Source organism: Biomphalaria glabrata, chromosome 12 (assembly GCF_947242115.1).
Source record: "Biomphalaria glabrata chromosome 12, xgBioGlab47.1, whole genome shotgun sequence".
Taxonomy (NCBI): Eukaryota; Metazoa; Mollusca; class Gastropoda; family Planorbidae; genus Biomphalaria; species Biomphalaria glabrata.
Genome location: NC_074722.1, coordinates 10269941 through 10283821, shown reverse-complemented (window position 1 = coordinate 10283821; position 13881 = coordinate 10269941). Strand labels below are relative to the sequence as shown.

The 13881-nt window shown below is 36.1% G+C and overlaps 1 protein-coding gene across 1 annotated transcript; it reads left to right on the top strand.

The window, feature by feature from the left end:
* The first annotated feature begins 856 nt into the window (after positions 1 to 856).
* On the top strand, positions 857 to 12946 carry LOC106070289 (hydroxyproline dehydrogenase-like). Its single transcript, XM_013230143.2, has 10 exons — positions 857 to 1064; positions 3166 to 3594; positions 3726 to 3907; positions 7652 to 7784; positions 8313 to 8411; positions 9276 to 9356; positions 10308 to 10454; positions 10691 to 10971; positions 11194 to 11276; positions 12478 to 12946. The coding sequence occupies exons 2-10, from the start codon at positions 3175 to 3177 to the stop codon at positions 12636 to 12638; spliced, it is 1587 nt and encodes a 528-aa protein (XP_013085597.2). The 5' UTR covers positions 857 to 1064; positions 3166 to 3174; the 3' UTR covers positions 12639 to 12946.
* Positions 12947 to 13881: the final 935 nt, after the last annotated feature.

Genomic DNA, 13881 nt, shown 5'->3' with positions numbered 1-13881 from the left:
AAATATGGACATAAAACCAAAATGTTATTTAACCTTGGTTAGGCCAATAATAGAATACCCATTCTGTTCTCAAGAAAACATTTAGAGACTGGAACAGACACAAAAAAAGAGCAGTGAGATTTATTACAAACGAATATTCACTTTTGACAGAGTAACACCTATAGTAAAATCTCTAAATTAGAAAGCTTTCAGGAGAGAAGACTTAAAAGTAAAGTAGCAATTATACATAAAACACTGAACTATAATCTTCAAATACAAAAACAAAATCTAATAAAATACTCAGAAAGACACGAAGATAAAAGGACATTCCATATGCTAGGACAAATTTGTACAAATGCTCCTTCTTCCCTAGTGCTATTAGAGCATGGAATGGGTTGCCTGAGCCAGCCAGGAAAATCGGTGACTTGGCAGAATTTAAGTCATTGGTTAAGATGCATAACGCGTAGGACGTAATCATCTTCTTTTTTGAAGTAACTCTGTATTATATAAGATAGGCATAATTAAGATTCACTAACATATCAAATAGTGACTTAGATCTTGAGTCTAGATCTACGTTCGATTCGGTGAAGATAATTCGCACATAGCCATGAAAAGTCAGCGAATATTAGTGACTTAGATCTAGAGTCTACATGTTCGCTAAATCACTCGATTCTAGTGAAGATAATTCTCACATATTGTCTGCAGAAAAATACTTGAAAACAGGCCCTCGTCATAAAAAGTTGGAGAACCTTTCTATATGTGTAATGTGGTTTTATAATGAACACAAAGTTGTTACCTAAAGTTAAAAAAAAAAATTCTTTTAAAGCCGTCCAAGTAGCATACTATAGTGGTTATTACTGAACTGAAGGACGCATATACATTAAGAATTACATGCTAGGGTCTGCAACCAATACACATAGACTTTGGGCTGTTGTGTTAAGTTAAGTTGACACTTGACAGTGCTGACTCCAAACAATTCGTTACGACTATCTCATTAGAAACGGACCAACAATGGCGTCAATTAATGCATGCAGTCGTAGAGGTTCATTTAGAGGAAGCATAGGCTATTAATATTTTTTTTACCGGTAAGTTGAAAATGTATTATTTGTTTTTAATTAATATATGTGGATCTAAATATTATGATATACTATAATGAGTTTGAAAAAAGTAGCCTTATCGAAAACAACAACAACAACAACAAAATACAAAGAAAAACCAACTACTCGCATCTCCATTGATTTCACTTTCTACTACGACAGTAACCCTTAAAAGAAAACACGGTTACAAAGACAGTTTGTGTGGAACACTAACGCAAAATCGGCCCCCGAAGTGGTCTACCCAGGCAGGTAAAAAGACAGGTTTCAATATTTTCAGAAAGCATATCAGAATAAAATTCTATTAAAGGCAAATGACAAAGAAGAACGGAGAAAGAAGGCTGACAGACCTTGTGTGGTGCCCCAACGGTCCAGCAGACCAAGGGATAGGTTAAAGTGAAGGTTAAGTTAGATGTGAACTTGGCCTAACTGATGTCATATAATGATTATCTAATTGATCTAATTGTTTTGTAATCTCTTATTCAAAGCCTCAAGAAAAAAAAAAAAACAATATAAGATTACCGTAAAAATTCCTTTAGTTGAATGTTCATCGCGTAGTGTTTCACATTGCAGTTCTCGCGATAATTTGAATAACTACTTATTAATTGTTGTTTTAAATTATGTTCCACTTATATGTATACTAAATAGATTTTTTCTCTTTAAAAAAAAAAGTACTTTTAAAAAAAAATGTTGTAGTTAGTATTTTAGAACTTACTAAACTTAGCAATACAATTGTTTAATTTTTTTTGACAAAAAATCTAAAACGGTTTGCATAAATATGTGTTAAAAATATGATATGGTAAATCTAAATATCCTTCCGTGTTTGGTACTATTTATAAAGAATAGTTGTAAAAAATGGTGTATTTTTATAAACAAACCACCAACAACAACAACAACAAAAAATGCTTGCATATTTGATTTAAAAAATTTAATTTTTCACTTTCAGAAAAGAAAAAAAGTAGCCGTTGCATCAGAACTTTGAAAGGTCTAAAATATCATGATGACGGTTTTTCAATAACTTTCTAGTTTACTATATCTAAACTGGACGGACGGACGGACGGACTGACGGACCACACAAAAATAATTGCGTCTATTCCCCTTTCGGAGGCCGCTAAAAAGAAAGAAAACAACACAAGACAACGCACAAAGTGCACATGATGCTCATGGGGGTTATCGAGAACGAGGCTCTCAAATTTCGGGTGATTTGTAAATGTCATTGGTCAGCCTAACTTGTTAGGTCTCAGAGCCTCATGCAGAATTTTCAGATATTCTGAATGTGTATTGTTTATCACATGTAAAATCTGTAGAGATTGCCCTGTCGGGTAAAAGGTACAAATAAATATTTTTACTTTTGTTTTAAAGAGAAAGAACGCATTTAGTATGTAGATCTATATACTGGAGTCTAATTTAAAACAGCAATTAATATGCAGTATTTTCATTGTACAAGTGAATTGCAATGTGCTACAATTAAAATACAATTAGACATTTTACCAAAGGGAAACGCTTCTTACTTGAGGCCTTGAATGAGCGATCGTGTCTCTTTACAGAACAAATCAATTTAGATAATCATTCAATAACATCAGTTATATAATTACGATTTCTTTACCTTGTTCAAGATCCCAAACAAAATAATTAATTACCAATAGTTAATTACCTAATTGAATTTTTTAAATTCTTGTGTTGTCAGCTAAAAGAAATGATTGAATGAAAATTTCAGCTTAGTCCGAGATTGGGGGTGGGAGAAATAATGTGTTTAAATCTTCACCAGACGGACATACAGAATGAGTTGATATAAGCTTTGTTTTAAAAATCAAATAGTTTCTCTAGATAAATCAAACATTAATTGTTTCTAGAGTTTCGGATGTTTTTTTCTCCGTACCAAAAAAAATCATAACAATTAAATAACTGGCTTCATTTACATGCTCAATGTCTAAAATACAAATAGTCAAACTCCATGGATGAAAACATGGGAATCTATTTAAACTACAGCTAGGTGAAATAATTAAATGCAATTATTATATACTTTTTTTTATAGTCTTTATGAGATTCAAAATACGTTCTTACTAAGCGTGGGCTATTTTCATATCAACAGAACAATGAAATGATGTTGAATGCTATTCGAGCAGCCAGTTCTAATGCCAATGGAAAAGATCTCATTAACTGTGCTGAACATCTTCACAAGTCTTACCAATGGGCCCAGGCTCGTAGAGTTGTCAACTACTATTTATCATCTCCTTATATTCAACGTATCCCACAAACGCGCACAGACACCTTGTACACAACATCTAGATACCAAATTTCGTTGGATTTTAAAGCCCGAATATTCCACCTATCAGACAAACGTAACTTCTCTTCAAGTCACTTCTGCCTTCAGTCCGAGAATGGAAGATGTAGTCACGTGCCAGCTATGTTTGAAAACAATGACGTTGCCTACAGCTCTAAGTCTACATGGGAACTTTGCCGTGCACTCGTGATATTTTTTCTGTGCAAATTTACATATTTTACAGACAATGCTGTTCAAGTAAGTAGACTAATGTTTTACAACGATATATTTTTATCCCAAGTATTGGGGCTTAGATCTCCTAGCTTATCACAACGGAACAATCACTGTAAAATGTATTTGATAGAAATGTATCTTTCGATCTCTCACAGATCATGTCACTGTCCTATACAGTGTTGGGGAGGAGACTCTCAGACTTCATTATTGGGAGGACGATCTACAATCAATTTGTGGCTGGAAAGACAATAGAAGAGCTAAAGGATGCTACCAAAAGGCTGGGACAAGAAGGAATAGGTCCAATGCTTTGCACGCCAATTGAAACTGATGCAAACAGGTGGGTACTGTGATCTAAAAATAGTGCTTGCCATTATGGACGTAAAGATGGAATGTGGCTATTGCTACTCACAAACAAGTTGAATAAAGTTAGATATATAGCTTGCCACAAACAGGAAGATAGGGTGACCGGTCATTTCATCCCCGGTCACTTCATCCCCGGTCACTTCATCCCCGGTCATTTCATCCCCGGTCACTTCATCCCCGGTCACTTCATCCCCGGTCATTTCATCCCCTGGTCACTTCATCCCCTGGTCACTTCATCCCCCGGTCACTTCATCCCCGGTCATTTCATCCCCAATTAAATATTTTATATATAAATATGATTATGTAGAATGCTTTTTGACATTTTATGACCTGTTACTAAAGCGTTTATAGTGTTTCCTCTTCCACTTTGTTTTCTGAGTGAGAAATCTTATAATATATTGTAAATCTGGGTGTGTACTTAGCTATAGTGCTTCTATCGGATGCGGAGGTTGTAATATCATAATATTATCCGGATCGAAGGCCAAGGTTTGGTGGAAGTAGTAAAAAATCATTTGAGAGATAGAAGTGCGATTAGAATAATTATGATCATGCTGCTGATAACTTATCATCAAAGGCCAAGGTGTGGTGAAAGTACGACCATGTTTCACTTTATTTTATTTTTCAATCGCTCTTTCTTGAAAATGGGCGCGTCATTTTCAGCCTTGAAATAAGGTTTTATTTTTTTCTAATAAAGGTGGAGTTCACCCATCCTTGTAATATCATGTCGACTGTATAAGTTTTGCTTTAATTCCTTTTAAACATTAATGTGTTACAATTTTGTCATTTAAATAAAAAATGAATCAATTAAATATTGCTCATTTCATGATTTTTTTAATTACAATTTGTTAGAAAAAAATGATCAGATGATGAAAATATCAGGGGATGAAATGACCGGGGATGAAGTGACCAGGGGATGAAATGACCGGGGATGAAGTGACCGGGGGATGAAGTGACCAGGGGATGAAGTGACCAGAGGATGAAATGACCGGGGATGAAGTGACCGGGGATGAAGTGACCGGGGATGAAATGACCGGGGATGAAGTGACCGGGGATGAAATGACCGGGAACCGAAGATAGTTAGCCAAGGCTATTGCTGGTCACTGGTCACTAATGTAATTATCTCCTTGCCTTTAACTAAACAAAGCCTTCATATTGACAGGGGCAGGTATGGCGAGATTGTTATTATGTTATTTCTTGGTTGATATTTTGGTTTGAAAGAGTTATATCCCTTTCTTTATATCCCCAGGTATGAATCTGAACAAGTATACACATGATGTTTTTGAATGTAGTTTTCCTTGTATGAGAGAGAAATTTGTAGTCAGTTGCTCGCTGGACTGGTGTTTGTGTATTTATATTTCCCGAGAGTATCTGTCATTACGTGCTTTACTGGATATTCAAGTTATTCTTATTTTCATGGATAGCTGGAGTTGATTAAGTATTAATTGTTCTTGAGTAACCTTAATGAGCCAAGCAAGAAACGAACCTGACACATACCTAATGGCGTAGCAAGGGACCCGTGGGTACCAGTTTCACGATTACTTCTGCAATGGATCTAAAAAACTTAAAAGTTTGTTTAGAAAGGCTATTTGGATGTATCAGAAGACTGGAGATTATATTGAACTGTCGACTCATGATATTAATTCATGTATATCAATGAGTTTATACATACGGTAATATTAACATTTAAAATAAAAATTTAAAAAATACTTTCTTCTAGAATTCTAGAAGAACACTTCAGCATTGTTTTCTTTTTAATTTATCATTAATATTATTACTAGTGTTCAAAAATCTAACACGCTAATTGATCTCTATTTAGTAAAACGCTGTAATGAAAATGGTTCCCTGTCATTTTTTCCCCGGTCACTTCATTCCCGGTCACTTCAACCCCTGGTCATTTCATCCCTCGGTCATTTCATCCCCCGATTATTTCATCCCCTGGTCATTTCATCACCTGTTATTTTCATCATCTGATCATTTTATCTAACAAATAGTAATTGTAAAAATCATGAAATGAGCACTATTTAAAATATCCAATTTTTGATTTAAATGACAAAAAGTGTAACACATTAGATAAGAATAAAATTAAAATTAAATGTCATTATAAACTATAAAAATTTATCATGTATAAATATAGAGGTAATGTAAAAAAGGGTTATCCTGATATGGGTGAAGTCAGCCTTTATTTAAAAAAAAAAATAAAACCTTATTTCAAGGCTAAAAATGACGCGCCCAATTTCAAGTAAGAGCGATTGAAAAATAAAATAAAGTGAAACATGGTCGTACTTCCCCCACACCTTGGCCTTTGATGATAAGTTATCAGAGGCACGGTCATAATTATTCTAATCGAACTTCTATCTCTCAATTGATTTTCCCTACTTCCACCACACCTTGGCCTTTGATGATAAGTTATCAGCGGCACGGTCATAATTATTCTAATCGAACTTCTATCTCTCAATTGATTTTCCCTACTTCCACCACACCTTGGCCTTTGATGATAAGTTATCAGAGGCACGGTCATAATTATTCTAATCGAACTTCTATCTCTCAATTGATTTTCCCTACTTCCAACACACCTTGGCCTTTGATCATTACGTCATGCGCAGGATAATATTATAATATTACATCCCCCACATCCAATAGAAGCGCTATAGCTAAGTACACACCCAGATTTACAATATATTATAAGATTTCTCATCAAGAATGCAAAGTGGAAGAGGAAACACTATAAACCCATTAGTAACATGTCAAAAAATATTTAAAAAGCACTTGGCATAACCATATTTATATATTAGATGAAATGAGGGCTTAAAGTCAAAGCCTTGACAGCACAATTAAACAATGAAAAAAGAAAAATATTCAATTGGGGCTGAAATGACCGGGGGATGAAGTGACCGGGGGATGAAATGACCGGGGATGAAATGACCGGTCACTAATGAAAATGTAATAGTTACCCCTTTTTTCACGACAAACTAAACTAGGGTTTATCAGCCTGTGGATCGCGACCCCCCCCCCCCCCCGAGGGTCGAATGACTATTGTACAGCAGTCTGCTTAGACCAACAGAAATATGTATTTTTTTTTGGTCAATTCTTAAGTGTAAAAATTGACATTTCACTTTGTTTTTTTTCTTTGGTAGTTACTATTTTTTTAAAATTGTTATTTAAGCATAGATGTTGCAGACAAATAAATAAGAATTTTAAAACATCTTGTCGCGTAATACATATTTTAAACAGTTTAAATAACTGTAAAGCTAACGCAAAGTTACGCCGTTGCGAAAGCATAGATATTATTTCTATGGTGAAAATTGTGCGCAGGTCGTGAGGTAATTAAAAAGCAATAAAAAGTAAATATAAAAAATAATAGAGATGTAAAGTAAAAAGTAAAGTTCCCTTTTCAGACCTTGCGATCTATACGGCAAATGATTAGAGGTCCTCTGTTTCTGTGGCCCACGGTTAACGAGGGTGTCATGTGACCAGCACAACGTCTAACCGCCTTTACTTCCCCACATAATGTCCTGTACCCATTAGAGCTGGGAGGACTGAGGGGCGTCCTAAGGATCACGAAAAGTCCTAGTCTACACCAGGATTCGAACCCTCTCCCCTTTTTCGGAAACCAAGCGCTTCGCCACTCAGAGAAGTGCCTACGTTGCTATTTCAAATTATTTGATTCAACATTGACTTCAAAGATCATGAACTTAAACGTTATCCCCTCTACCCACAGCGTCCAGTCTGAAGGATTCTTTGATACAAATGTTGAGAAAATCTTGGACAGTTTGCATTTGGCGACACAGTTGAATTACCCGCAGCCTACGTTTCAATTTCGTCTGAGCGCCTTAATGTCTGGGAATGTATTGGTAGGTCTTTATTCATTGTATTCAAGTTTTGGACTGATAGGGACTGTAGTGTTTGTAAGACTATTCGATGAAGACTCTGGGCACTGTGCATGAACGTGAAACAGCGAGGAGTTGAGCCCTCAAAGGCGAGCATAAGCTCATACAAACACACACTGTGACACACACACGCGCGTTATATACACGAACACCCAGAAACACATCCACACAAACGCTGACACTTTAGAATGGTCCAAAATGTATTCAACCAAATTGTAGGACTTGGTCACTTGTGGGGTCAAAGAGTAGGCTATTTTTGTCAAAACGATTTAAACAACTTACAGAATATTTTCTCATATCGAAATAAAGAGTTGAAGTTTATAGCAGTTAACATTTCAGATATAAAACGTATATTGAGTGATATATGTCTAGTTGTCCAAGTTACATTTCTTGTTCATATACACTAAATAGGAAGAATTCAATTTCAACACATTTGAATACTTTTTTTTGTCACTCTTCTTTTTTTTTTTGAAATGTATCTTGGCTGGACAGAAATTAGTGTCCAAGATTTGTGGCCAGACAACACATAACGATGACGTCATTCGGGCCCTACTGGACGGAATGAAAGGAACTAGTGTTGACTTCACAAAAGTAAGTTATCTCGATGGAATTCACACAGGTTTACATACCTGATACCACCCACCATTTATCTCCCTTAAACTTATTGCGTTTTCTATATAAAACCCAAAATTAATTAATAGAGACTAATTGATGAACTAGTTTTCTTTTCTTTTGATTCACGTGTTATCATCGAGCGTGAGCTTGTATGTAAAATTTGATGACGATTAAATGAGTTGGGTTTGCCTGTGAGTCTAATATAACACATACCTTTAACAAAAATAGTGGTAGTTGTTCTTAAAAATCTATTTGACAATTTTTTTTTGTTTTTCTAGCGACCACTGTGTATATTGAGCAAAATGAATAAGATAAGATTAAAAATTAAAATATTAAAATATTTTAGACTAGTTCAAACAAAATACATTTTAAAAAATCTAAATCTATAGGAAATAAAGATAAGATAATATTAGCCTACCACAGCTCGTGAGTGCCAATAGTTTCAATAAAATAATCTGTTGCTGCTCTAAACTCTTGTATCCCTACATTACATTCGCTCACTAAGCAGGAAAGTCTGGAACTCTATGAAATCAAAAAGTTAACATCTGAATAACAATTTTCAACCGATTGACTTATTGCTTTCGGAAGCTGTGAATTATTGGAATTGAATGGAACATAACGACAGAGGCTAATTACTAATGTATTCTAAAAGTAAACATTCTACATTTTATATCGCACTCTGATATACTTAAAACGGATATAAACCTCCTGTATCTGTGTATCTAAATCATTGCTGTTTTTTAAAGGTCGTCCTTCTAATGGTTATTTCTAAAGCTAAGATTCAGAAACCATTTATGAAATTATGTACCTAACATTTTAAAGCATGTATCAATTTTTCAGTTGCCTGGTTGGGAGAAACTTTTACCGGACAACTCTATTGAGCTCAATCTAGCACTGCAAAGACTCGGTAAAATCAGCAAGGTAAATTAAAAACCAACAACTAATCTTTATACTATGGTTAATGGTTTATCGTCATTTTGTAGACTGTCGTGTACTAGCACATTTTCACGATCAACCTAACACACTTTTTAGCCCGTGAATTGGTGTATCTGTTGCAATGCAATTTTACGGCCCGCTCTCTGTTTTTTTTTCTGTCTGTCTGTCTGTCTGTCTCTTTTCGATATCTGGAACTTCCATTTTGTTTTCTTTTCACCTTCGCATCGTAATTTCTCCGACATTGACTTTTGGCTTGATTTGGAAACAACCGCCCCATCATGCGCCCTAGACACACGCACTCCTATGTCATTTCCTGGGTTTCTCAATTCCATCTGTATTTATATTTCGACCTTGACCTCCTCCCCCACCTTTTTGGTTTGTTTTCCTTTTTTTTATTTGCAATATTTAATCTTATTGCAAGCAATGTACGGTATTAGACACCAAATACATCTCTTCATACGATCAGTTTCAGCTTAGCGACGCACTATATTTGATGGACTTTGAAAACGAACTTTAGTGACGTCACGGATGAGATTATTTGATTTTTTTTTATTCAGTTGGCATTAGAACTTCATGTTGACAACATCAATTATCGACAGAGACTCGACTGTGGCCCATTTTGTATTAAACTTTGAAACCTAGACTCAGTCCTTTCTACTTGTTCTTTGTGCTTTGCCTAAACACTACTGGCACTAGTCGCAATACGCTCGTACCACACAGTCAAACTCCTGAGTAATTCTTGAAGTCAGAAACATCACTACAGCTGCGAATCAACCATTACAATCGTCACTCTTTAGCGCTAATAAGAGGTTTGAAGAACAAACAGTTGGACACTAGAGAAAGAACATAAACCATTAAATAAATTTCACTAAAATTAAGATTCTGGTAATCATTTACAATATTTTTACCAAAAATTATACATATTTTTTTCTCTAGGAGATTCAGAAGTTTGACGTGATGGCGCTGATTGACGCTGAGTACACGTATATCAACCCAGCCTTACGAATGCTATCTTTAGCTTTAATGAAAGAATGCAACAGAAGCTCTGCCAAAGTTTTATACACATACCAAGCTTATCTAAAGGTATGTCTTGAAATATTAACCTTCTTTCCTGCTTCTTCGCTAGTACCATTACAACATGGGGCAGGTTGCCTAAATCAGTCAAGAAAACACACAATTTATCAGAGTTGGACGTAATTATCTTTATTTTGAAGGAACGTCTGTTATTTATAAGATAATATAATAAACAACCTCCGTGTTTTCACGGTTTAAGTAATTCTCTGTGTGTTTTTGTATAGTGTTTGTTTTTCATTTTGCAGAGAACACATTCGACTCTAAAAAGTGATTTGGAATTCGCTAAAAAATCTGAGTTTTGTTTTGGTCTCAAACTTGTTAGGGGAGCTTACATGGTAAGGGAGAGAATGCTCGCCAAGGCCCACAACTACGAGGATCCAGTTCATGAGTCATTTGACAAGACGTCTGCCAGTTACAACGCTTGCCTTGACTTACTGTTCGACAAAATCAAAGACAGGTCGTCAAAGCCACTTAGATTAGTTATCGCCTCACATAATGAGGATACTATTTGTTACGCTTTAAACAGGTAGGTATGTAGTTAGACCTAGTAATACATCAATATAGATGTTTACTGTACATGTATACTGGAGAGATAATTCTATATACCAAGGGTATTCTACTATATAATATGTGTAGGTATGAAGTTAGTTAGACCTAGTTATACATGAATATAGATACTAGAGATAATTCTATGGACAGAGAGTACCACATTGTATCTCTAAGTCTAAATCGATCACTTATATTTCAGCATGAAGAAATTGGGCATTGATCGTTCTTCTGTGTATTTTGGACAATTGTATGGCATGGCAGATCACGTGTCTTGTACTCTTGGTAGGTAAATAAATATAGTAGAATAGTCGAACACATCCCCAACGACTGCGGGGTGCTCATAACGTTTGCGAAGATACGGCTAGTCCTGAAACCGATAGAACTGGTGCGTGCAGGGGGGGGGGGGTTCTGGTCATGTACGGAGCCAGGCACACTACAGAAAACTGCCAGATACCTGGACATTGCTATAAGGGATTAATCTCAGCACGGGACCTTAGTGCATGGAGGCTTACAAATGGTAAGTATCCTTAAGGTGCGTTGGTCCAACTACATACCAGACACAGAAATCTTAAAGCTGTCCAACATGAACAGTATTAATGCGACAGTAAAAAGGTCCCAACTTCGACGGGCGTGACATGTAGTCCGCATGCCAGACAATCGCCTTCCCAAACGACTTCTGTACGGGGAGTTGTGTGCAGGAAAGCGCTCCCATGGAGGCCAATACAAGCGCTACAAAGACACTCTCAAGAGCTCCTTCATGGAATGCGATATCGACATTCACGGCTGGGAAGCACTAGCTCTCGATCGCTTCTCATGGCGTGAAGCTGTGAGTCTCGGAGTCTCAAGATTTGAAGTAAGAAGAGTAGCCAGGGTGAAAGAGCGCCGAACCAACAAAAAGCTGAGAGAAGAAGCAGGCCTATATGCAACTGACCAAACCCACCCATGCTTTTTAAAGCGAGGATTGGACTTTTTCAGTCATCTTCAGGAAATGAGAAATGTGTTAATCTCTTCGATCACGAAGGAGGAGCTCTAGACAAATGGTATATAAATAAACGAAGTTGTACTTTCTGTACATCGTGTCCAATATTTTTAAAACCATTTAAGAGTTGAAAGAGCTGTCAAGATATTGAAGCAGACAACTGTTCAAGGAAGTGTTTCTGTGCCCGAGGAATGAGGAAGAATGCAGTAATTCGCGTAGAATACTTAGACCCCATTGTAACCTATATATTAGTTACGTCTACCGGAAATTAATCAGTTGTCTGTCGGAAGTCGCATTAACATTCTTGATCTCTGTTGAAGTCTTTCTTTGACTTGACTAGAGTAAACGGAAAGAGCATCTACAAGATCTACATCATCATCTTGGTCTCTTTAAAAAACAACAACACCTTAACTCTTGCTTACATCAGAAACACGCACATACATTTCTTAACAAGTATGTTTTCAAATTGTTTAAGTTTTTTCCCAATGTTCTTTTCACATATAGCCCATAATGGATACCATGTGTACAAATCAATTCCTTACGGGACAATAGCAGACACATTGCCATATTTGGCAAGACGAGCCCAAGAGAACACATCCATGTTAGCCAATGCCAGGAGAGAGAGACAGCTGGTTGCCAAGGCGATACAGTCAAGACTTTTTTAAAGTTATTTGGTTTATTCTTTAAGAGACTGATTTAAAAAAACAAAAACAAATAACCAAAAATGAATTAAAGAAAGCTACAGAACAAATGCAATATAATACTTTAACACAATACCACTAAGGTGTATTGTTTTATGTATAATGTATATTCTATTCTTTGTGTTTCACAAATGAGATTCGTCAGATTGAAATTGAAAACCTCCTTTACGTAGTGATATTTGTGTTTATTGACTTTGATACGCGTATCTCTGACGGGATGTGTAACGTTGAAAGACAGCTTGTTGAGATCGTGACATTTTGATACAAGCCGAGAGAAATGTCTAAATAAATTAGTATTTTAAATCGGGGGTTAACCGCTTTTGTGGTTTACGCCTTGAGTCGTCAGGGCCGAACCCACAAATTGAGGGGCCCAATTTGATGGATACTTGTGAGGCCCTTCTTCTAATTTTTTTTTAAAATAATAAATATTACTCTTTAATTAGATCATTACACCAACATTTGTTATACAACATGCATGGGAAGCAACTCAAACGCAATAGGCGCCAGTGGGTTAATTAAAGTTACCTCAATCGTACGATACACTAAATATGTTAACCCTTTAAGTCCTTCATCTTTAAAAGCCTGTGTCAAGAGCCATGACTGATAGTGATTTGCTAAATGTAAATTTCGGAGCCCCTGCCAGGCGCGGGGCCCTATTGGAGCAATCGGCCTAAAGCCGGCCCTGCTACTACTGAAGCCACACTGAGTAGTTGGGTATATATTAGTCACCCTTCAATAATACACGTTCTTCACTTAAGAAAAAAATATTTTTAGCCAATAGTTTGTTTTGTTTTGATTCTAAGTTTCTACTTTGTGGGGATATAACACTTGAACCAGTACCAACACCAGGTTATCAGATTTCCTTTGCATTGCATCCTTCAGCAGATGATGAAAGTTATAGGCCTTTATCCATTTCACTTGTCCTGAAATCTAGATCTATAAATCAATCACTAAGGCTGGTCATTTTTTTTAAGTTAGCACAAAATCTACCGTCCTAAAAGTCTTTCTGCTTGCCATATAAGTAAAGAAGAGAAAAGGAATCCTGCTGCATTAACTCCAGGGCGTAAAGGCTTTTTCACAGGCAATAGCACAGACAAAAGCGCAACTAGAAAAGAGTTTTTTAAAATGTACACAGATACTGAGATATATCAGCTAAATATCTTCTTAGTAATAGGTAAAGTAATGTTGAAAGATGGCCGTCGTAGCA